General features: G+C 48.7%; 1 protein-coding gene across 3 annotated transcripts; it reads right to left on the bottom strand.

The window, feature by feature from the left end:
- Positions 1–49: 49 nt before the first annotated feature.
- On the bottom strand, positions 50–25,580 carry LOC6593224 (histone acetyltransferase KAT6A). Of its 3 annotated transcripts, none has more exons than XM_026986632.1 (8): positions 25,351–25,580; positions 15,387–15,585; positions 11,656–11,724; positions 4,410–4,462; positions 3,506–3,575; positions 2,124–2,663; positions 1,287–2,063; positions 50–1,225 (listed from the first exon to the last, which is right to left on the bottom strand). In XM_026986632.1, exons 1-8 carry the CDS (start codon positions 25,383–25,385, stop codon positions 965–967), a joined length of 2,004 nt encoding a protein of 667 aa, XP_026842433.1. In that variant the 5' UTR covers positions 25,386–25,580; the 3' UTR covers positions 50–964. The 3 variants fall into 3 exon arrangements, with proteins under 3 accessions (XP_026842433.1, XP_026842434.1, XP_026842435.1); XM_026986633.1 differs by having other exon boundaries at positions 965–1,222; XM_026986634.1 differs by lacking the exon at positions 11,656–11,724 and having other exon boundaries at positions 965–1,225.
- Positions 25,581–25,697: the final 117 nt, after the last annotated feature.

The raw sequence follows: 25,697 nt of genomic DNA, 5'->3' as shown, positions 1-25,697 counted from the left end.
AAAGTGATACCTTCTCTGATCTCTGCCGAGCATAGTATATGTAGTGCGTTCTGTTCTCTATATTGTATGTGTATATATCTATACGATACGTATTTATACTTAGGATGCGGGCTGCTGCGATTATTATTTAGTCGGTGGCAGCAGCCTGAGGAGCAGAGCAGTGCTACGCTAACTACTTTACATATAGAAGAGGGATTTGAATCGACTTTTGGGGTCTGTTATGTACAGGTTATTGTTACTGCTGTCGTTTTATGTTCGCTTAGAAACCATACTCGTGTATATAGATAGTATAAGTATGTATATATCGTACCTAAATGCATTTTATACTGCAATTTCATATATACTTCAATTTCACCCTTAAATGCAAATGTCCAACTGTTGGTAGTGTGAGTGTGTGTGTGTGTGTTACTCTTAGTCGTTAATGTTGATAACCAGGTCTACAAATGCCTACTGCGAATACACTCGATTTGTGCGGAAGACTACGGTTTTAGTTCATCTAATAGTATGGTAGTAGTTTGAATGGCTCCTTGCCAGCGACAAAGATCCTACACTCATCGTACTGAATGCCATATGCAGTATGTATAATAGTTAGTACAACTTATAGCCCGATTCGGAGGCTGCAACCGCGATGCTCTACGAAATACAGGACATAGAGCAGGGCGAGCCATCAGGGCAGGGAATCTTTAGTGTGGGGGGCCTCTAATTGGGGAAACAGTTGGCAGTGCTGCCGCTTACAAAGTAAAACATTTTCCAAAAATCTACAATATACAATACATAAATACTCGTATTCTTACATACAAAACTCGCTGCTGGCTCTCATCCACACTCTTACACTCTCCCTCTGTGTTTTGTTTTTTGTTTGTTTGTTTGAATATATCACAATTTAGTCTTTTTAATCTTTGAATATTTGTTTGCTTGACGATTATTATTCATTTGAGATTTAACGGCGACGCCACTCCGCCACTTAGCTCGCATAGGATCGCCGCACAGGAACTGGCGGAGGAATTTTCGATTTGCGCTGCTGCTGTCCTGAGGGTCTTGGCTGCTGCTGCTGCTTTTGTTGTTGTTGGGGCGACTGTGGCGAAGGAGATGAAGACGAAGGCGAGGGCGAGGATGACGACACCGACGAGGTGGAGGACGTCGATGAATTGATGCTCGTTGGAATTCTGGTGGGCACCGCCTTGGGCAGGCAGCTCTTTGGCAGCTCCGTTGACTTGGCTTGCTTCTGGAAATACGTCGCAGATTAGGATACGGATACACATTCTGGGGTCTGCAGATGTACTCACCTTCTTTGGGGATGCAGCCGCTGGTATCTGCACCGGGGACGTCACCCGCTTCCAGCCATTGCTCCGGCGCCACGGACTCGATGTCGCCGGCGCGGAAAATTGGCGGTTCAGAATTCGCTCCTTCAGCTTGGACACGATCGCCGGTGACGGGGGCGCTGCCTCTTTGGCAATTTTCGCCATCAGGGCACAGCTGATGCTGTCGCTGCGCACTACCGTGGACTCCAGCTCGCGACGCTGATTGTGGCGCAGGATGCAGCTGGGCTCCTGCTCCTCCAGCACGGACTTGGACTTTACCAGCACATGGGGCGGGCGTCGCAGCTCGCTCTTGATGATCTGCGCTATGCATTGCTGCTCATTGAGGGGCTGCAAAGGCGTGGCGCTCATGATCAGCGGCACGTCCTCGATCTCGATGTCACTGACGCGGCGCCGGCACTCGTCAATGACCGCGTAGTCAGGCTCTTCCTCCTTCTCCTGATGCGACTCCGTCGGCGGCGGCGGGTGGCTGATCGAGTTTTCGTCCGTTTCGCTGGAGGAGCAGCTCGTCAGCTGAGCCCGTCCCGCCTCGCTGGGCGTGGGACTGGTGGCGGCCCGGGCCGTGTGTGCCGCTTGGCTCTCGGACATGCTCGAGTCTGCCTCATCATCGTCATCCTCGTCGTCCGTCTCGCCCTCGAGGTAGGAGTAGAGGCTGCGCGACGAATTGGAGCGGATGTTGACCAGCTTGTAGAAGTCGTCCGTGAAGTCCGTGCAGGCCACCTCTTCATCCTCCGAGTAGACAATCTGAAACAGAGAGATCCTTGCTGAAACCCAGTCTAAGGAAAGAAAGCCTCTTCCGCTCACCTTTTGCTGCAGCAGCTGTGCAATGCCGTCGGCAACGGAGTCCGTCTCGACGGTGGTCGAGTTGATGAAGTCACTCGAGGGCCAGAGCCAGTCGTGGTCGCGCTTCCTCCGTTGATGCTGCTGGTGGTGCTCCCGCTCGTCGTCGAATGTCATCACAGCCAGCTCTTCCTGCGACATGCTCCAGTCCTCCATTTCCGTTGAGCAGGGCTCCGCCGGTAGTAACCACTGCTCGGGCTCCTCGGGCAGATCCTCCAGGTGGCCGTTCGACGGCTGCGGCTGGCCACTGCTCATCGTGCAGTAGCCCTCGTCCCGCCCCTTCACCGGACTGGCGGACAGCGCCGCGTTCTGCGCCTCCAGATCCCGCACACGGCCCTTCAGCATGCTCACCTCCTCGCGCAGATTGTCCTCGGCCACAATGGCGTCCACCACCTTGCGCATCACGTCGTCTAAACAGTGCTCGTACTGCCGGATACGGGTGAGCAGGGACCGGTTCTCCTGCTGCATGGAGTGCAGCAGACTCTCCTGGCGGGCGAAGCGCGTCTGCAATAGGAATCAATGCAAACAATGGATCAAGTGTGTGTCTGCAACAGTGGAGACCTTCAGCCATGTGCCACCCAATGACAGCTGCATGGGCGCCCCGCACTCTTGACGAGGGTCACAGACGACGGCGACGGCGACGACCGCTCGTCCATCAAGTTTTCGGAGTGGAGTGTCAGATCCAAAGTGCTAAGTGAGCAGTAGTTACAAGACAAACCCCCATCCCCCCACACAACCCAATCTCTATTGATCGAAGGCAACTTGTTAACTGCCCCCCGAAGGTCAGTGCAGCCATTGAATGCCCCAATCTGTGTACGTACCGCGTAGATGAACGAATGGGGAGGGGAAACCTTGGATTCATTAGATGGCTTTACAAAATTGGGTTAGGCTCAGATCCGATTGTTTTGTAGCGAGACGCAAATGAGATTGCCAGAAGTTAACGACTCAAAGGGAAAGGGAAGGGAATCTCCATCTGCCCCACTACCTCTGCGTGCCTCCTGCCCCTGGCTCAATGAAGCGTCCCTAATGCCAGCGCGCGTTCAATCAATTCCGGCAAAAAGTGCGCCCAGGTCCGACCAGACCGGGCCAGAAGCAATTTTCAGCTCCCATCTTCCTGCTCCACGGATAAGAGACAATTTGTATGCGCCGGAATGGGAGCAAGGGGAGAGATTTTGTTCTTAAAAATGAATTTATGCGTTTATTTATGACTCGGGAACTCCTCTCCGCGCTGCAGAGGGAGACTCGACTCGACTCGGCTCGACTCTCGCTGTGCAAATTGATTTTCCACATGCTGTGTAGACAGCTATCCCCGCTGCGCCCCCTCTGAACTAGGGAACCATACATACCTGCAGTGCCTTGTGATCCCGACATGTCTGCATTTGTTTGCGCTCTTTGGATTTCATAATGCGATTCATGCTGCAGGTATGAGCGAGAGAGAGAGAGCAGGCGAGTGTGGTGTGGTGTGGTGTAGAGATGCGAGAGCAAGTGAAAACGAAAAAGAATAAGAAAAATACAAATATAGAAATAATGAAAGCGAATTGCTAAAAATCAGCGGAATCTGTGTACTCGTAGGTGTGTGTGTGTCTGTGTGTGTAAATTAACAGTTAATGTTGTCTACCAAGGAGAGAGACGCACAGGCTAGAACCAGAACTATGTAAGCTCAAATCTGAATAGCGGTAATTACACTTGGCCCGCGAAATGGGAGGAGGAGGTGGGTGTGGAGGGTTCGCTGTGATTGATGGGTTCGCCGCCAGTAAGTGTTTCCTGCTGCTTCCCTTGCTGTTCTTCTTCTTCGTCGTCGTCGTCTTTGTGTTCTCCTTGCACTCCTTGGCTCCTCTGCTCTGGCAATTTGGAAAATTGCATTTTAGGTGCCGTTAGCTCTCGGCCCGGCCGGCCGGTCGTTCGCTGTGCGTAATGGCGCTGTCCTGGCCAGGAGGCGGAGGCGTGGCTAGTCACGAGTATGAATTATTTACGTAGTTTTTGCCAAAAGCAGTGCAAAAACTATTCCCGAATTGCATAATGACCGCAAAAGGGTGTCTGGCGGGCAAATTAAATAAATATATATTTTGCTAGTAATTTATTGTATAATGGAGGCATAAGAAAGCATTCCAGCATTGAGTTTAAGTAACGGAACTATTATCGCTCTCTCTCTGTCTCCTCCTAGTACTGGTTCTCACACTAACCCAAACACAAACACACACACGTTACGGTCCTTATCGTGATTAACAATTTAGCTTGTATGACACTTACTTCTCAATTTGCTCGCGCAATTCCTTCTCGAACGTTGGCGACCCGCATTGGCTCTGGAAAAATTACATTTGAGGTGGAGGGAGGCAGGGGCAAAATGAAATGAAACGAGAAAAAGTTGAAAAAAACATTAAATGAAAAGCAAAAGAAATTAAACACAATAAATTAGTGCACTTTGTGACGATTAAGAGCGACAATTTAATTGTCCATATCACAGTGTCAATCAGCCCCGTTTACAAGCTAAATTGGAAAGCGACAAAGGAACAGATCAAAGGAACAGGGGAGGGCCTGGCCACGGCGACGGCGACGGCGACTGGCCATGGCCCATGGACAGGCATTAGAAACACATTCTGATGCATGCAGCACCATAAATCACCAGAGTCAACAACCGGCTCCGTCTGCACCCCGTAGCCCCAGCCACAGCTCCATCTCTGCCTTCGTTTGGGGGCACTTTTGGCGTGAACTGTAATCGATAAAAAATTACATCACGACGATCTCATCTGTGTGACGTGACGACTACTCAGACACACACCACTCGTCGAAGGGGAGCGGGGTGGGGTGGTGTGGTGTGCTTGATATAAATCGCTGGCTTAGTGCAAACATAATGAATGACAACAAGAACAATTACAGTTTCAAGTGTAAACAAAGCGGAATACTTATTATTGAAGTGTCATTGCAAACGCAAGACGGAGATTGGAGCACAAGATAGACCCTAGAAGATGAGCGCGAGACGGGTGTTACATGTACAATATATCAAGCCCACACGAAAATGAGCCCGTGCCCATCTCCAATCGCCATTATCTATGGGATAACGATTGTACAAGCAGCACTTCGATTTTGATGTTTGCTTAGCCGAGAGTGTATTTGTCTCAACGACTTCCCAAAGGGAAAGGTGAGAAGGTCTGAAGAGCAGAGCAGGGCAGGGCAGGGTAGGGCTATTAATCAATTTGATTATTCATAAGAAATTCCCAGATTCTTGCAATTCCCGAGAAGCACACAGAACTCCAATCGCACATTCCTTGGACAGGCTGCAAGTCTTTTGTTGTTCGCCCTAATATCTATGGAAATATTTCTAAAATGCTTTCATCTGCAGCTTTGGATCGGGGTGGGGGGGAGTTGTAATAAAACACTCCAGGGGGCAGGAGATCGACGATAAAACGCAGCAGCACGCACCAGACGCCCACCCACCCCGACTTCTGCTGCCCAGAATTACAAATATATGCAATAATTTTTATTAATTCGCTTTCATGCATGAGCCGACGAGTCCCAATAGGAAAATGTGGCCCGCCCCCCTTAAACATTATTTGGAGCAACAGCAGGCGGCAGTCGGCTCCCAGCTCCCAGCTCCCGGCCAGACTGATTGCCGTCCTCGGGCGCCACTTGTCCCAGCCAAAGCCAAATGGCAGGGGAATGATGAACGTGTTAATAAAATTAGAGGGCCAAAACGGTTGGGCCACTCTCTAAGCCTCTCCGACTCTCTCTCTCTCTCTCTCTCTCTGTTCTCCCCACCCAAGACGCTATTTTGGGCAACTGGTGCGCCTGTCGGCAGCTGTCGGCTACTGCACCCATCGCCCCCCACGTCCCCACCCCGCACCATCGCATTTCCCATTCAAGAGGCGACGCGCATAAATATTCATTGTGAATTTTGCTCATAAAAGTGATGGAAGAAGGAGGAGGAGTAGGCTCTGGAGGAGCCCTGAGTGGGGAGGGACAGTGGACAAACGGTGCCGACAGCGGTGCTTATTGATGAAGTTATAAAATCAAGCATGAATTTTTTATTAATTAAGGGAAAAGGGAGAAACCATGGATACGATACTTTGAGTTTCAAACGAAACTCTGCATAAATTTCAATTAGCATAAGGCCCACAACGAGGGTGGCCCAAGAGTGATTCGGGGTGAACCCCCAGCGTAATCCGCCGGACCCAAAACAGAAATTAACCAAACAAATCCCGGCAACATGTTGCACCCGGAGTCGTGGGATAAAAAGCGAGCCAACAGACTACAGAGGGTTGCACATCATACGGCCATTTGCACCCGCAAACGCACTTCCGTAAGACATAACGTTGGTCCCATCCATCCATCCATCCATCCACCCACCCGGGACAACATCCTTTGTCCTGTCGTGTGGGGGGAGTTTATCAAAGTGAAATTCCTCGCTTGACTGTGTCCTCAGATGGATGGGACACAGACAGGGGAGAGAAATATGAACACGCTTATTATTAATTAACATGCAGATTGAGCAGCGGGTGGACGAAGAGCATCCTTCCCTCCCATCCCAGAGTGTCAGCCCAAAAGCATCCCAATCCGAAGAATCGATTCTTACCATTCTTGTCCCTGGTCGCATCTGTTGCTATTATACAGGAAATACCATTCCAAACGGGATTATTCCGATGATTGTTGTTCTTGCTGCTGGCTTAATTCAAGCACAAACTTTCGAGACCACAAAAGCGTAAAAATAACAGCAAAGTGGAATGTGACTGTAGGTCCTCCAACCAGACACAAGCCAAGCACTGGCACGGACAGCGTCTGCCCGGGTATAGGGTGTCCCCTGTCCCCGCGGCACGGCATAAATTTTCGGTTAAAAAAACGAAAATAACGACAAAGCGTAACTCAAATTAGGAGAAAGGATATAATTTCCAGGAACGACACAGCAAAAAAAAAACTTTCAAGAAAAAACCGTACGTCGCGACGGCGGATGGCAACCATTTGATAACGGTAAAGGAAAACAACCCTGGCGCCGGCTGCGGCGAAGAGGATGTGCAGGAGCGCGCAAGCGAGAACGAATTCGCCGCAACGGGACCCAGCTGTTCTTAGCTGCTCTCTCTCTCTTCTGCTCTGATCCGCGGCAAAAGCCGGCACAAACAGCAACAACAGTGCGCGCTCTCTCACTCTCAAACTAACCTTGCCTCCCCCTGCCCCTCTATCGCAATCACCCTCTCACCCACTACCTTCTCCGCGCCACAGAACAACACAGCAAACAAAAGCGGAGCATTTTTGATGTATTACCCCGAATTCGACTACGAATTGGCCGTTTTTAATTTAATGAACCGCGACGGAAGAGGGGATAGCGACAGACAGACAGTCTGGGGGGACCCTGCTGGCTCTTCCATGGGACGGCTAAGCAAGAAAACAAACATTCTGCAGATGTGCGAGGGGCAGACCGACCAACCCCGGGACTCTGGACTCGGCGGCTCTGTTCCTAGGGGGGATGCGATCCATTCAAATGCAAACACTAAAACGTCACTTGAGAGAGCGGGGGAGAGAGAGCGAGTGTGAGTGAAGCTTCCACTTTCCACTCCTTCCACAAAAGTTTCGCGAAAAATTAATTGCATTGCACTTTTTTGTCAAGGGTTTTTGGTACACAGCAGAGCGTGACGGAGTGGGGAGAAGGGTGGGGGCAGAGGTGGCGAAAGAGACCCCTTCTTCGAGTATATAGAGCTCTGCATAGTGGTGGTAGTTTCCACACATTCATATTTCGTATTTTTCGGCCGGTTTGAGGGGGCGTAGTACATATGAATCATCAGCCAAGTGGGGTTTAAAAAACACACCGAGGGTCCTGCAGGTCAAACCCATTTTGGGGTGGTATGCGAAAGGGTGGATTTTTAGAGAATTAATGGGCATTAATAAGTATATGCAACAATATAACACAACACTAGGGCTGACCTACCCTAAAGATTGTTATGTACCATGCATATACTTGTACACAGGTCCTGGTATATAACCATCTCTCCAGTGGGCTGCTTGCCAGAAGATGTACGAGTATAGTATAGTGGCAGGCAGCGGCTCCACGGGTGGTTTGATGGGATTCGAGGTGGTGCAGCGTCGCACCAATGCCTTCATTTCCGTCTGAGTAAACCATCAAACGTTTGCGACAGAATTATTAGCAATTCAAGTTGGACGACAAACGCGAATCATGGCTATATTCCTGATGATGATGATGATGATGATGGAGGAGTAGCAGGAGGGGCACCACACGCTGATGTTGATGTTGATAATAAAAAGTGCTCATGCTGGGTACTCTTGCCACGCCTTCGGCTCCACCTCCACCTCTAACTCGAACTCCTTTCGCACACCCTCTACTCGTACTCCTGGTACTTGCGAAAAGCTCTTGTAAACGACCAAGTGCCACTCAAGACAGCGTCCAGGTCCACGCCCCCTTGTCCGACAGTTGACAGTTGACAGTTTTTCTGCCTGTTCGTTCTCTTTATTCTATTCTATTCAATGCTCTTGCTCTCTACTTCTTCTTCTTCCCCCCAGTACCTCCCTTCCACTCTTCTGAAGATGAATGCAATGGAGCTTATTAAAGCGCAGATTTCTCGAAGGGCAGAGTGACAGGGACAGCAAGCGAGCGAGCAAGCGAGATGGATGAAGGCCTGGCATTGGAATTAAAAATTGAGCACGTGCTTTCGCAGCGAAAGCTCTTCATTGTTGACCTGACAATGAATACCCCCACCACCAGCCACCCTTTTCGAGCTGCCTCCTCACAAAGGGGGCATGCCTGGGCATACCACTTTCGGGGACTTCAGGGATACCCTGGTTCCATTAATCAGCCTTTCATTAGCAAAAGCCAGATTTGGATGAATGTTGGCCCCATCGCCATTGATTAAAGACAAACAACAAGCGGAGACAAACAGAAATGCCATTCGTTTACATTTCGTCATCTGTTTTGGCAACATTTCATACAAAACTTCAAATATAAATATTTGAGGGCTAGCTGCAAGTGTGGCCGGACAGGACCGAAGGGATTAAGTGTCGTGTCTCCCCGTGGCATGTACTTTCAGCACTCGACACGACGCCCTTCCTGCTGTTGTAACCAAATACTCGTTCAACGCAGAAATAACAAGACCAACAACAGAGCAAGGTATGTACATACATATGTACCATATACGAGTATGTAGATTGCAGTAGTTGAAGCTTTAGATACATTCCCTCATAGATTTATTTGTATGCACCGATTCCCGTAGGGCACATACAATGTAGCTGTACAAATTTACCCTAAGCGAGTATTACAAACGCAGAAGAAGGGGATCAATATATCATACATCATTGGATTGAAACTTCTTCCACGCGTTGCCAACATCTAGGAATGAGAATAATACCCTATTTCTGAAGTGTTTCTTCAACTGTCAGCAATTTGAAAAGGGTTGAGAGCGACAGAAAAAGGGAACCTGAAAACGTAGCTCCAGAGACCTAGGCAACGATACGGATAATCCCTGGAACTGCAATGGGAGTGGAGTGGAGCTTTTCCATCAATTAGATGACAATAATCCAAGTCATTTTCTGTTCCTTTTGCTTTGCACTGGACTGGGCTGGGCTTTGGCGAATCAATTACATTTCCGATTCGCAAATAATTCACTAAAGTAAATGCTCTCCTCTCCCACTCTCTGAGGCTATCCCTCAAATTAGAAACAGATGATGATGATGATGATAAGAATAGGGAGAGGCATGCCGAATCAGGAGATGGATATTCATTGAATCGTGCCATTTATTGCCTGCCACATGGCCACTGCCTCGTCTGCTTCGTCTGCTTTCTGCTTTCTGCTGCCTGATGCTACTTCTACTTCACGGGCTTCTGGTTCGACTTGGCCAATTCTGCAGCATTCACACTTTTGCTGGCTCGACTTGTCAATGGATGCCACTCCCCTTGGGCTCCCTCGCTCCATCTTTCTATCGCCAATAACAATAAAGAACACACACACACATACACTCTCGGTGGCAGGGGAATCTGACTAAGTGAAACCAAAGGACAGTGGCAATGGCTCCACAGCTGAGTGGGGGAGCAGTGGGAGCGTCTGTGGCCGTGGCAGGGGCAGCATAGCATAGTTAATCGTTATTTACAGACAGATAAAGTGCAGAAATATTGCCACAAAGGAGGCAGGAGAGGCAGCGAAGGCAGAAGAGGCAGGGCCAGCGGCAACGGTAGCTCATGTATCCACTTCCCCATCAGCTGCCGCATCCTCCTTCCACTCTTGCGGAAAAAAAAGGGAAAAAATATCCGCATACGCCTCGAGTAATCGGATTCCCATGCATGGGCCCGGCCGCCACTGCCACTGCCACCGTCTCCGCCTCCGCCTCCGCGCCTGCCACTGCCACACCAGAGAAAACCTCCGCCTGGGAGTCTGGAACGATGATAAGGAGGAGTCCGCTGTGCGATGGGGGGGCACGGAGAAGTGCCATTGCCGTACTCGTAAATTCTGGAACCAAGTTGGGACGCCTGCCAAAAGAATAGAAAATCAGGCAATGGCCAGGGCCGAGCCAGGGCCGAGCCAGGGCCGGGCCTTGGCCAGAATGTAGTCTTCCTCTCGACGCCCTCTTGCCGACGGTTTTGTCTCTGCCGTTTCCTGTGGCAGGCAGCGGGCGGCAATTTCGTTGCGGAAATCATTGGCCAGAAGATGAAGATGGGGATGTGGGAGTAGCTGGAACTGAAAGTGAAGCTGACGCTGAAGCATAGATGGAGCTGCTTAGGCCACACGCTGCTTCTTTTCACACCATAAACCCTGGGCCTTCAACTCGTTTTTGGCGAGTTTTTTCCTTCGTTTTGTTGTTGTCAAATTCAATTACCTAAAGCCGGAAATGCGTATGCTCCTTAGAAGCTCCTTCCGCTGCCCGCCCTAGTTCCGGCCATTAAACTCTCCCTTGGATCCATTTTGATGGCAGTTTAGATAGAGATTTGCGCCAGTTTTGATCTAGTGTGCAAAAAGGTGTCGACAGGCAGGGGGGCAATGGCCAGGGCAAGGGCAAGCCGGGCCCAGCTCCAAACTAGAGTTCTTTCGGCGCTGCCTCTGATGTCAATTTGATTTGGGTACATGGGGCTCGTACTCGTACTCGTACTCGTATGCATGTAATTCAAGCTTGTAACTTTTAATTGCCCAATGGGCAGGCGACCTACGACTCGGGCTCCGACCCGGTCCACAGTCACAGCCACAGAGAAACCACATAAACCGCACAGAGCGCTGGAATGGCAACAGCACGATTAATGACCCCCATGTCCATCCAATACCAATGTGTGCTCTCTGTCCACTTCTGGGGCGGAGATCTCTCACACTCTGACCGCACAGGAAATTAAAATGCTTCGGCCGGACCCCAAACACCAAGCACCAAGCCCCAAACTCCGAACTCCAAGCTTGGACGACAACAGGAGACATAAAACTGAATGTTGATTTCAGAGAGCAATGTCCGGACCCATAATAAGGCCTCCTCCAACTATCATAGAATAGAATGCCTCGGACATTTGCAATTTGATACTCACTTTATGGAACTCCTTCTGCAAACGCAGCAGAGCGCCTTCCACTTCAATCATCCGCTTCTCCAACAAATCCTGCAAAGAACAACAGAACAGAAAAAAACCGAAAACTGAAGCACACGCACTGGAACAGGGAATCAGGGAATCAGGGAATCGGGGAAGGGGATCAACCGGAGCTCTACGTAAATACTTATGTACTATACAATATGTACGATGTGCTATATGTGTGGATGGAATGCAATGCCCAGTAAATAAAAGCTAAAGCCAACTTTTAAATGTGCCATGAATGAATATTTGAATATGGGTGTGTGTACATATGAATCATTTCTGTGTGGATGTCCAATGAACCAATGGTATGTGTGTGAGTGAGTGAGTGAGTGTATTTGTAAACCAAACAGTGCTGCCAAATGGTTTGTTATTATTATTTTAGGATTGTTTTCGAAAGCTTTTAATACAACTATAACCATTTTTAGGCGTTTAAATTATTAGGTTTCTTCAAATGAATATAGAAAGATTTAAATTAATCGACAAATATCGATATTTGCCTTATCTGCTTCATATGCTTAAACAATCCTCTGAGTGGAGCTAAGATGACTCTCCAGAGGATAGCCAAATCATTGCAAGATTGCCAATCTTCTAATAATTAATCGATTTTATAGATTGTATATCTACAAGATATACATTCTTTACAGTATGTAAATCAAAGCCCAGCTTGGATGGCAGATCCTTTGACCCTTTTTTCAACATTCTACAGATGTAGCCAGAGCATGGCTTCTATCCCTAGCAGAACTTCCAAATAATAGCTCTTTTTTCCCACAATATTGTTTGTTTTTCTGCAGAGAAAAATTGGCATCGCTGAAGCGAATGAATGTTAAGAGCAGAGAATGAAAAATAATTATAGTACTACGAAACGAAAAGCAATTGAAATGAATTTATGATCTTGTCATGGCTGGGAAAAACGGATTTGAGGTGTAAAAAGCAATTCATTGAACTCTTTTGGGCACAGAAATCAGCTCCATTTCGAACTGCAGTGAATGCAACAGCAACAGCAGAGGAGGAGGAATGGAATGGAGCGAATCGGAGCGAGGAGTCACAACACAATAAGTCTGCTTTAATCCGCACGCGATACACAGAGAAGGTCTGGGGCAGGTGCAGATTGCAGCAGGAGGAGGAGGAGGAGGAGGAGGAGGAGGCAGCAGCAGCAGACACACAGGCCGGTCTGTTGCAGGTGTGCTTGGGCAATAATTCACCGGGACCGAGGCACCGACATGCTGCCACAAAGAACTGTGCGGCACACCCGAACTGGGTCCGTGGCATGGACAGACGGGCAAAGCTCCAAATGGAATCTATGGATTCATGGAGATACTTACTCGTACATGAGTACCTGCGGGTATATGCATATGTCGCGCATCCCCCGGACATGGCGGGGCCTCAGGCAGGAAGTGGAAATGGAAATGGCAATTACCAAGTTTCATCTGTTGTGCCTTTTAAAAATGGCCAACAAAAGTGTCTCTTTGGCCAAAAAGAGACTCAAGAAACAGCAATTGTGACGCCACTCGCTCGTAAAACACGCATTTTCTTTGAGCGTTTCTTTTTGTTGGATTTGTGGGGGGTTCTTTTTTGGTAAACACTAAAAATTAGTTGTGGAAGTTGTAAAAATAATTTTTATCGCTTTTAGAAAATGTCTTGTTTGTGTTTTATGGTTTTTTTTTTTAGGATTTTGCGCAATAGACAAATTGATTTTTGTTGTCGCAACGAGAGGGACAAATGTTGAAAGATTTCGGAACCATAGGCGATCCGTGATTAGCGGTCGGAGCGCGTGTTGGCCAGGTCCGAGAATGAATGCCATGATTTGTGGCAGGAAATATGTAATCCCAGTCTCAAGTTGGACCGAAACTACGAAAGCGAGTGTCCAGAATGGGTATAATATATAAGCGACTATATATCCATATGCTAATGCAGGCAGGCATTGAAATGGAGACGGCGACGGCGTCGGCAGCGGCTGCGGCGACAACAATGGCAGGCCATAGACTGTGCTGTGGTGCCTCCAGCTGGCGGCAACTTTTGCGCATGTGCAACAGAAACGGAATCAGAGGCAGAACCAGAAGCAGTCACAGTGGCAGTGCCAGTGGCAGCCAGAGATGTGTGCTAGAGGACCAGACGCAGGAGCAAACACTGCAAATAAATAGCAACAGGTTCGTTGAACTCTCCTCAATCACACAATTGCAACAGAGTGGCAGCTTCAGCTGTGTGGCATCCACGCATTGCATGGCAAGAACGTGACTGGGTTCTGATGATGCACTGCAGCAGCAGCAGCAGCGGCAGCAGAAGCAGCTGTGGCAGGTCCATTGTGTTGGTGTGTGTGTGTGTTTGTGTGTTTTTGCAGCAATAATCGAGATGCCATTTGGCAAATTTGTGCCCTGACGGCCGCCAGCTGTGAGTGGGTGTCTTCGGATCCTGCCTCCTGCCTCTCATTGTGTTTGGTAATCGATACACGCAATGTCTCGCCGAGATTCGTGCTGAACCATGTGGTACGTGGAACGTGGAACGTGCAACGTGGAGGAGGAGGAGGAGAGCGAGCCACTTCAATTAGCAGGACCACGGCTCTGGTCTGATCTGGCCATGGCTGGCCTTATACAGTAGAGTGGAATTCTGGGAAACATTACCACGTCAACTACCATTTACATAGAGGAGTTACCACGTTCTGCCTCAACCCCTGCCCCTGCCCCTGCCCCTACCTCTACCTCCACCTCTCTCTTTGCAGCGCTGTCTGAGAGTCTGAAGCGGAGCTAAAACGGCCAGAGTGAGGCCTCATTTGCAGTCGCTTATGGACCACGGCACAGGGGATGGCTGTAACTACCATAAATCAAGTGCTCAAAGCCGCGCATGCGCCATACTTAGTGCTATTAAAACGTCACGGAAGTTGCAACGTGATCGGCGAACCAGAGGCTGAACGGGATGCCAGGCCAGGTCTGGGAAACGCTCTATCCTGCCGCAGAACAGAACAGAACAGCCTGGAAGACGATAATTGTCAACGTTTATACGAGTATATGCGGATCAATTAGAGTTGCAGCTGGATTAACCCCGGATGCCTCCAACTCTGGGTCTCCTTCGCGGGAAAGTCAAAGTTGAGCCCGGTCCCCGGGTGCCGTGCATGTCTAGAGGGCATTTCGATGGCTTGAAGAGGTGCCCCCTGGCACTCCATCATCAATCTCTGTGATGTGTCTTAAATGGCACGCTAACGAGTTCAAGTGGCCGCCAAGGCAAGGCTCTGTCCCGCTGCCCCTCAGCCCCTCTGCCCCTCCACGGGTTCAAAGGTGTTTGTTCCATCCAACAGTTTGCATGCCCGGCACTTGGAAAAATTCTCCACACGCCACACAGCAAACAGCACACAGCACCGAACAGCAGGAAAACCATCAACAAAGAAAAGCGACTGCCAGTGCTGCTCAGCTCTGTTCTGCTCTCTTTGCTTTCCCCCACGAAATTTGGGTTAACAATCCCCACGGAGTATATGGTACGAGTCGAGTATGATGGGTATACTATGGGAGTGGGTTTATGCATGGGCCATGATTTGATTCGAGCTGATTGTCTATAATTGGGTGGGTTTTTCCTTTTCTACTCCCAAGCGCTACGTGCTACACTCCAGGGCCGAGACCAAACCGAAGCGAGTGGGACTGTGGCGGGGGGGACTGGAGGAGTAGTGGTAGTTACCAACACCAGAAGCGTCTGGGACTCACCTTATCACAGCCGCCAGAGCCGAGGCTGCCGCCGCCATTGATCCGCTCCAAGGAGAGCGTGCCCGTGTCGGAGGGGTCCGGGTTGCGGGGCTGATGCACCAATTGGATTCTGCCCTGCGAGATTTGTATGAAGTTGGGGGGCGGCATAATGTCGTGTACATCGTCCTTGTCATCCTCATCGCAGTCCTTTTCGTTCTGCCTGGAAAAAAGAGCAAGAGAAAAAGAGTTTCAGATTAATGCCGCACTAGCCTTGGTTCTCATGTTGCAACAACAGGGCGACAAAGGAATTACAAAAGTGGTTTCCATATCGCTCTGGCCGCTGAATGGAGTGTCAGGCAGCTGGCAATCGCTTATCGAACGAACCAACACTGCCCAACATTGCACAACACTGAAAACACCCCGCGGCAATGGCTGACACCGAGACCCAAATAGAGTCCCAAGAGTGGAAAAGAGATATCAATTTGAACTGTTTATGGGTGCACGGGTAAGTGGTGCTCGGATCACCTGCTCGTTGGTGGCTGCTGCCCCCCAGGGAACTGCGGGGAACAGTGTCCTCGAGCGGCCTGGCCTGTTCAGGGGGGATCGGGTCGGATGGGATCGGACCACATGGGCTAACAAACAAACGAAAATTCGGCTCGTTATTTCCAATTGAATTTGCAAGCTAAGTGCAAATAATTCGATAAAATTGCCACTTGGAGGCATTCGAGTGGGCAAACGCCAGCCAAAACACAAGCACCGCCGGCAGCGAGAAGTGCCCCAAAGCGCTCCGACTTGCCATCTTGTCTACGTTCACATCTACCTCGGGGACGGGAGCTGCCCCGCTCCCGTGCCCCCGTGTGGCACTGCTGAATCCAGTTTTTCACAGAGTAGAGTTGTGTCTTAGACCTAGACTCCGTGGTGCGGTGCGGCACAAACTGGAGTCGAATAAATGGACACAAAGAGCTAAAAACAATCTTACAAGCTAATCGCACAAAATGTTTCGTTTCGTGTTTGAAGTGGATACCAGCAGACAGACCCCTGCCCCCCCAGTCGAGTCGAGTCTCTCTCTCTCTCTGTATGACGTTGACATCGGACAAGTGGGTAGAGCTTTGAATTGCATTGGATTCGACTTCGATATCGGTGTCTATCATTGCGTATCACTTTGCGAGCCGCAGTCACAGTCCGCGTCCGAGTCCGAGTTCTTTTTTGTGATACACGGCCCACGTTTCGGGCTTATTCCTAGGCAAATAAAATTCTCATTCCGCTTTGATTTATAGGCATCAAATAAAGCAATCAAAATCAATTTAACTGTTATCAAGCTCGGCAAATGGCATCTGGTAATTAAGAGAGACGCCACATAGCATCGCATGTGAATCAGACATCAGACATCAGGCAAACAGACTCCCGGTCTTCAGAGCTGCAGAGATGGGGCTCCTCCTCCTCCTTCGATTTCGTTAGATGCAAACTTAATTAGCCAGACATCGCCGCTGCCACTGCCACTGCTGCTGACGTCGCTGTCGCCATCATTGGCAAGTCAAAAGGCCAACTAATGACATTACAGGGCTTTAATTAACGGCCACGCCATTGCATGCCACACAGTCTCCTCTTCCTGCTCTCCTTCGCCACGCCACGTCGCGCCTCCAATCAATTGGCAGCGATATACCAGCGCTCTGAGGCGGTGGCGACGCCAAGGTGCAGAGTGCAAATGCTGCACTTTAGGCACAAACACATTTAGTCCCCGGTTCCCAGAGTCCCTGAGTCATCGCTCTAACCGTACGTACTCGCTGGGGTTACGCCGGAATAGCTTACGCACAAGTTTTATTTGGATTTGCATTTTTATCAACTCGATTTCCGTGGCATGCCCCGTGGCACACACAAACACTGATAGCGCCAGCGCTGAGTCTTGCACATTCGTCAGGCGGACAGATGGACGAACGGAGTGGATGGATGGATGGATGGTGGGACAGTCGTTCCAATAACGATTCCACTCCATTCCATTCCCCTTTCCAGTGGGCAAACGCTCGGTCATTCGGTTAATCCCTCATTTCCCAGTACGCTACTGTTGCTACTTCTTTTTTCTATACTATACCCTTAAGAGAGGTATGATATCGTTTCTGACAGAAGTTAACTATCCAAAAAAGGCATTTCCAGCCTATATATTGCCATTGGTACTAAAAAATGGCACAGAATCTTCTCTAAGAGCACTCTTTAAAGTTTTAGCAGTACTTCTTCAACAGAATTCTTTTGGTAGGGTATCCTAAGCTTCGATTTGCTTCCACTTTGCTGCCTTTGTGGCTCATTCGTTTACTGATTATGTTTTTTTATGCGACGACCATAAATTTCCGCTGTCGGTGTCGCTGTCTCCTTCCTGCTCTGCTCTGCTCTTTCCGTTCTACCCCACATCCCCTTCCCCAACCACATCCATTCTCTCTCTCTCCACTGTCCAGCAAGCATCGGCTGTCCAGAGTCTTATCAATCGCCATTGCAGTTGGCATAAAAATAAATATTGCACAAATGCGTATAAAAAGTAAATAAAATAAAAGGCAGGCACTCGGAGAGGGGATTTCGTGTTATACGACCTACAAATAAGCCCCCCTCATAAGGAGCTCTGCTGCCGGGCAGAGGCGGAGGCAAAGGCAGAGACTAAACCTCTTAAGAGCGATTTGTGAGGCATAATTACGAGAACGCTTTGCGCTGGCTTCTGGCATTATTGAGGGCTGGCCCGGCCGATAAGCACCCACGCATAACTGCAGTCTCGTCTCGGAATGTCTCGGCGATAAGCCGATGTCCAAGAAGATGATGCTTTCCCAGTGATAAGAGTGGGAGGGGGGGATCACAACCCCACGAAAAGCTCCATTTGCATAAAATACATCGCATTACATGGTGGCATGTGGCATGTGGGAGCTGTTACACATTTTCCAGCAATGAGGTCGCGACGGTGCAAATAATTTACAGGTCTGTGCAATAATTGCCATAATTTTCGGACTGCCATTCGAACAAGGTTTCTCCTCCCACCCGTTACCATCCGTTCTCCGCGCGACCGCCACCTCCACCCCCTTCCTGTCATGAATATTGAAAATCGAAGTTGGAGCTGAAACGCCCAAACTGTCCAAATGTCCAACTGTCAGAGTCCGCTCCGCTCTGCTCTGTTTGTGGGTGCTCCAATGACATGGACGTAGGCGTGGACTGTGTGGCATGGACTGGGACTTGGACTCGGACTATGCTTGACCACACGCAGATGGAGTTGCAGCCTCCTCGGGGCTGCAGCGGGTGTTTGTTGTTGTTTCAGTTCTTAAAACTGGGGGCTAGACCCCCATCCGGGGATCGGGCTACTGTCTGCGGCTCAGGGCAGGGCAGGGCAGGGCAGGGCCAATTTTCGCTTGTGAATTGCATAATTTATGTGCCCAAAGATCGATTAATCGCTGGAGTGGTGTCGTGTGTGTGTCTAGGCCTTTTATGGTAGACGATAAAACAATGCAACAACAGTCCAAGTACTCTTCGAGAGGCTATTGGGTGTGTGATTTCATAACCTGGGCTACAATCCAAGGAAATACAAATACCTATCGTCCCATATCTCGTGTGCTGCTAAAGATAATCCAATAAACCTGTTGGAAATCTAGTCCAAAGATTTAATCAACATTAGACTACTACCATATAGCCTTCAATGGAAAAAGTGTAGCTTAAAAGGGTATTTGAGGCCTCGGCCCCCGAAGCAAGTTCTAGTTTCAGCTTTTGTTAATTTATTCATGAGCGTAAGAACGGGGGGGTTGGGGGGGCTGGTAGCTAAGCTTCCGTTATAGATCCGCGCTTAGTGCACTCCACGCTTCGGTGGACACGTTGCCCCCGCTCCCTGCTGCTGGTGTTTGCTTGCCAAAGGGCCCTCGTTTGTGCAGCAACCCATTTGGCGAGAGTTGAAACAAATCCGGCAACATAACCCAAATAGGCGTGTCTCTCTCTTGCCGTCCTGCTGTCTTGCCGTCTTCCTGTCTTTCTGTTTGCGTTAGAATGGGGGCCTTTGCATATGCCCATGCCTGTGCCTTTGTGCCCCAAAGTGTTGGGCAAAGTCAAACAAGAGCTTGGCTGTCGGATGCATCTGAATCTGCATCTGCCAGCTCGCCAGCTCTTCCATTGTTTCCCAGGGCCCTCGTTGCCCTGGCTGCAGCTTTTCGTATGTGGGTGTGATTAATGTAATGAGAAATGTGAGTAGTAGTTGCCGCATGCATCTCATTTCAACACTCTCTTCATGGGTGGAGTGATGCTGTTGCTGTTGCTGATGCTATCGATACATCCCATCCATCGATGACCCAAATCTCTGCCCCTCTGCCTCTCTCGCGCATATGGGAGCCCACACACTGGAAATTTGCATAATTTGACGACAAGTCGGGGAAAATCTCGGAGATTTATTACGAGTTATGTGATCCCAGGCCCGAATATGGCTAAAAACCATCTGTGTTGTCTCTGTCTGAGGATAAGCATCATATAATTGTACTGTCGCTGCGGTTGTGGGGATTGCGTTGAGCAGGAAATTACGACAAAATAATTGAGTGCGAATCGTAATGAGATCTCTCTCTCTCTCTCTGTGGCTCTGGGGATCTACCTAGTCGCCTTGTTCAGGAGTGATAGTGCAGCCAATTCATTCATTGGGGCCTGGCATGTGTAAATATTTATGCAAATATTCGCTCAAACAGGGGGCACATATGTAAATAGTAGGGTCTCCCCTTTCCCCCAACCCCTCCAAGAGATTAAAGCCATCGCTAGCCAGCGACCCGACCTGTGGGTTTCAATTCCGGGAGTCCAAGGAGCAGGCCAGCAAAACGGAAGTCAAGTGGACACTTGGTGCTTGGTGCTTACCTGGGCAAACACTTGGAAATGTGTCCACTGATTGACAGGCCACGAGATTTGCATATTTGCATACTGCGACCCGCGAAAGGAAGCCGTCAAGGTGCAGCCAAGCCATCACTTTAGAAAGTTATTTGCATGCCGCAGAGAGCCAGCCAGCCGCCAGCCGCCGGGTGCCTGGTGCCTGGTGCCGCGCCTTGCCTTTGAGCCGCTGTTTGTGTGAGTGCCTGTGTTGCATGCAGATTTTTGATTGGCACCCGGCCAGGGGCCTCCATCGAATGCCTGGCGGAAACGGCAGCACCCAGAGTTCAAGGACAATGCCATGTTAATTGGAGGAGACCCAGCAATATGGCCGAAAAATGTTTGCCTTCGTACGCACCCTAATGACCCATAAACACTCGCCCAATAGGCCATATCCGCGCGTCGTGTCGTTGCCAGATAACGCTGAAGCATTGAATGGCTTAGGGGCACCACCAGCCATCCACCAAGAACGGCCCCAACCTGGGGGCCATAAACATACTCAGCCACATATAAATTCTATTTATCAGCAAACATTTTGGCTTTGGGGCGCCCTCTGAGCGGCTGTAAAACGTAGCCAGCGCCCCAACAAAACGAATGGGGAGCTCCGCTCCGCCTCACTCAATCCACCAAATGGAGACCCAACCCCGAAACAACAAAACAAGTTTGCGTTTAAAGCGAACGTTAAGGGCAAACTTTTAATTAGAAAGCAAGTACGGTCAGCCGGAAAATGGTATGGTATAGAATGGTAAGGGAGTGGACTACGGAAACTAAATACGGGAATATTTCATTTACGGACATGTGTTCGCATACCACGAACCTTTCCCAGTGAACGCACTTCGCACTTTGCATGTCAAGTCACAATAACAGAACAGAAGAGACCTCTTGGCTGAAAACGAATTGAAGTACTGTGGTAGGTTAGGATCATTTCAGGCATCGGGGAATGAATGGAGCCCGCTCCCAGATGATAAATCGACGCGACGTCTCCAATCCCCCCCCCCCCTTCGTGCCTATATTCATGTGTCAGCTGCTCATTAAAAAGGTATTCATCATTACCGCGGGAGGCGATGCGACGGGGCGCGATGCGACGGGGCGCGATGCGACGCTGCAATTGTCGCACCCATAGACCGGGCTGCGAATCGGATCTCTCGCTGCATCTTATTTTCCACAGCTGGCGGCATGTTTGCTGTCAAAGCCCATGACAGCAGCGCCTTGGGTACATGGCTTTGAAGACGTTCTTTTTTATGGATTTTACTAGAGGAATATCCATAAGGTATGCGAGTTTTCGTGATTGATCGGTAGAGAAGCTTTAGCTGCATATCGATAATAGTTGAGACAATTTTCAGACTGTTTCTGGTTCATTTTTATGGATTTCACTAGAGGAGTTTCCATAGGGTATGAGAGGTTTTGTGATTGATCGGTAGAAAGGGTTTCCTTGAAATAAGTAATCGATAATTATCGATATGTTGATTTTAGGTTAGAGTTGAGACCATTTTCAGATTGTAGAAGCGTAGTAAATATTTTGTAGGAGTTATAAACTCCTCAAAGAGTATATTATTATTCGGTACATTCGAAATTTCGATTGTAATTTTGTGTCTTGCTTTCTTTTCACATCTCACATCCCTCTCCAGTCGTGTAACATTTTTTGTACTTTTTGTTGAGAAATTGTTCAATAATTTTTCTCTTTTCTGGGGCCCCCCTTTTGTGTGCCGCGGGGTTATGCGATATGTGCGCCACTTTGGCATATGATGGAATTGACACTTCAGTTTCTGTGACAGACATGGGGCATGGGGCATCACAAACAGACCCTCGGCACTGATATACGTATACGAGGAATACGCCTCTCAAAGTGGAGATGGAGATGGCAGATAGTGTGGCAGACGACGACGACGACGCACTTGAAATGCATCAAATGGCATTTTCCTTTGTGGGTGCTCGCCTCTCCGTCGGTGGTGGGTGGTTGGGCGGGTTGGAGCTTGGTTGTTGCTGGAGTTTATGGCCGAATGGAGTTGGAGTTGCGTTTGTTAGCGCTAATGGCGCATTTATGACAGGCCGCAGGGTTGCAAACTAGCATTGCAACGGCAACAGATACAAAAGCAGGCTCACATATCATCAACCCCTGGTGCCGGCTGTCTGGCCTATCAGTCCATCAATTTGTACTTTTATCACTTACGAAAACAAACTTCAATTCCGAGCGAAAAATGACAGCATAAATGGTTCTCTAGTCTAAGATTACTTTAGCATTTCGTAAAGTTTTTCTTTAGGGGATGGGAATGTTGTGGATGGGGGGGTGGGGTACATCCGCTAATTGCTGTAACTGTGGCAGCCCTGGGGCTCGCCTTGGTTCGGTTTCATTTCTATGTGTGTGTTTGTGTGTGTGTAATCTAAGCGGCGAATGTGCCCCTGTCGCTGTAAACTGCCGCACGCTTTGTTGCATCACATTTCCTTTAACCCATAAAAGTGGAGCTATGCCATGCAAACGATGGAAGTGGCACACATGCCCAGCGTCACAGAGATGTAAGAGATACATTTTTGATAGCAAATGCGAGTTGCCTGCCAGTGGAGCTGCCGGTGGAGGTGGAGAACAATGGCGGGGGCACCGCCTGCGGCCATTGTCGCTCTGGTTCTTGCGGCTCGTAGTGTGCTCTTCTGAGTGCCGCTCCCCCCCGTATCGTATCAATCATAATTAGGCATACAGTAAATGCGAGGTTTGAAGATACATTAACGTTTGTCCCTATGCGTAATTACAATCTACGGACATGACTGAGGAACTTTTACGATCGTGAGAATCCATCATTAATGCTGTGATCCCATTCTTGGGGAGCACAAGGGTATAAAGTAGATGGTAGATAGAATAATAAGTGCGTCGAGCCCAAAGACCTCTGCCAAGGGATGTATGATCCACAATTTGAAGATAGTCTACTCTTCTTTGGTATATTTAGAGTTCAAGCTATTAAATACTATCTATACTTCCCTACTTCGCGAAAGATCCAAAGCTTTTTTATATAAGAGATGGATATACTGATCCCGTTTAACTCCCATTCATTTCATTATTACATCTCATTGTTACTCATTGCCTATAGATCTGAGTACCGAGGTATCCCATAGTCGGAATACAGCGTTCTATCTGGCTGCTTTTTTGGGGCCACGTCTGCATCTTTGCACTTGGCTCGGCCTAGCCCACATCACAGCGTAGCACATCAAATGTTTAGTGCTTAATAAAGTGTGTTATGTCTTTTGTAATTATTTTCAGCTTTAGTTGCGCCTGATTGCCGTGCCGTGCCGCGCCGGAGGAGAGGAGGGGCCTCTGCATCGACATCAGCCAGCATCATGGCAGTCGTTCGTTCCTAAGCGTTTTTAATTCCAGCCAAAAATGTATGCCGTGTGTGGGCCAGCGGATCTTGAGCCAAGCACCGAAATCAGAGATACATACATCGTACGAGTCTGAGTCTGAGTCTGAGTATATGTAAATGTGAGTGCCGCCAGAGCCACCTACAAGGCGCTGCTTTGGGCTTTATGGGTTTCTATTTGCACAGGTGTTTTAGCACCTGCCTTCCAGATGGGTGTTTAGGGGGCATTGGGTGCGAGTGTATCATTAATGTAGGGCTGGACGGGGGCGTGTCAAAGTGCTAAAAGGCACTGGCACTGGCTGCACTTTTACTGTAATAATTAGCACATCATGAACTGTAAATAAAGGCCACCAGTGATGCCCCCCATACGCGTTTCGTGACTCGAACAATAGCCGTGAAAGGTGGCTTTCATCTGAAATACGAGCATATCCCAATTCTGAGGCTGTTATGCACGCTGCATGACAATTTTTAGGCATCTCTTGAGGGCGTTACACACGTTGCATGATACTTTTAGGCATCCCTTGAGGGTGTTACAAACGTGGCATGTTCTTTTAAGCCTCTCTGGGGCTGCAACAGGCGTTGAATGACACTTTTAGGCAACTTTGAGGCTGTTACACACGTTGAATGACACTTTTAGGCATCTCTGAGGCTGCTACACACGTTGAATGCCACTTTTAGGCATCTCTGGGGCTGCTACACACTTTGAATGACTCTTTTCGACATCTCTGAGGCTGCTGCACACCTTGCATGACACTTGTAGACATCTCTGAGGCTGCTACACACTTTGAATGACTCTTTTAGACATCTCTGAGGCTCCTACACACGTTGCATGATACTTTTAGTCATCTTTGAGGCTGCTACACACGTTGAATCACTCTTTTAAACATCTCTGAGGCTGTTACACACTTTGAATGACTCTTTTAGACATCTCTGAGGCTGCTACACACCTTGCATGGCACATTTTCGTTAGGATTTACTTTCGAAACAAGCTCCCAACATCTTGTGGCATGAAAATTCGATTGTCTTGCCTTTTCGGATAGTTTCGCGGGAACTTTCTTTTGTTTTTCTTCTTCTCCACTGTGATTGCTTTTCCCACGAAAATCATTGGGCAGATGGTTTTTTGATTGCTTCGAAGGCTAATTTTTTTTCTTTGGGGGATGACTCGAAGATGCCGCGTGCCCCCAAGCCCCAAGAGTTCGTCCGCCAGAGTCTCGGTTCGAACTTCGAGTCGTATTGGAGCATAATTCAATTTTTCAAAGTTTTTTCTTTATGGTTAAATGGAAACCGGTCTCTGCAGCGGACAATCGGTTAATAATAAAGATTTTAAACTAATTGGCTCATTTACCGCACTAAAACAAAAACAACAGCATTATAATAATGATGACGATGACTGATGACCGATGATCATCGCAAAATCATGGCCTTCACTCGGCTCCGGAGAGTGGGGGCGCGGGTAAGACACCAAAAAAATAAAAAAAATTAATTATACAAAAGTGAATTTTGCCATTGCAACGCTTTTTTCTCTCTCGTTGTCAGCGATTCTCCGGGAGGGTCCCTCCTCCGCCGCAACCCCCGAACTTTATCGCGAGAGTCATTAACGAATAAATTGGGGCATGGCATGGGGCAAAAGGAAGGAAAAGGAGACCATTGATAAAAATGGAAGGAAAGACATAAAGCTGGACATAATCGTTGCAAGGTCTCCAAAGGGGAGTCCATAGATGGGGGTTGTGGATGGGTGTGTGTGGGTGTGTGGGTGTGAGGGGGGGATTTCGACTTACTTGCGTGCCAGGCGTTTTCGTATTCCAGCAAACATTTTTCGGGTCCTCCTGCGCGCGGCGCCCTTATCCTCTTTTATGTCGGTACTAATGTTGTATTGTAAATTAAATTGCCGATTTCCGTAGCTTCCGTCTCTCTCCCTCACTCACTTTCCTTCTCTATCTTCCGTCCGTCGAGAAGGGCAACAACAAAATACGGCGACACTTAAAATTAATTAAAAAAATAGCAAAAAACCCGCACTTTTTGTTGTTCTTTCTGCTGCTGCTGCTGCTGTTCATTTGTTGGGTTGTCATTGGCAGCTTTTGAACGCCTCATTGCAGTGGGAGACGGACAAACAAACAAACAAACA

The sequence above is a fragment of the Drosophila persimilis genome, unplaced genomic scaffold (genome assembly GCF_003286085.1).
Source record: "Drosophila persimilis strain 14011-0111.01,24,50 unplaced genomic scaffold, DperRS2 tig00000002-arrow-pilon, whole genome shotgun sequence".
NCBI lineage: Eukaryota > Metazoa > Arthropoda > Insecta > Diptera > Drosophilidae > Drosophila > Drosophila persimilis.
Note: the sequence above shows the minus strand (reverse complement) of the source record. Positions and strands in the feature narration are given on the sequence as shown.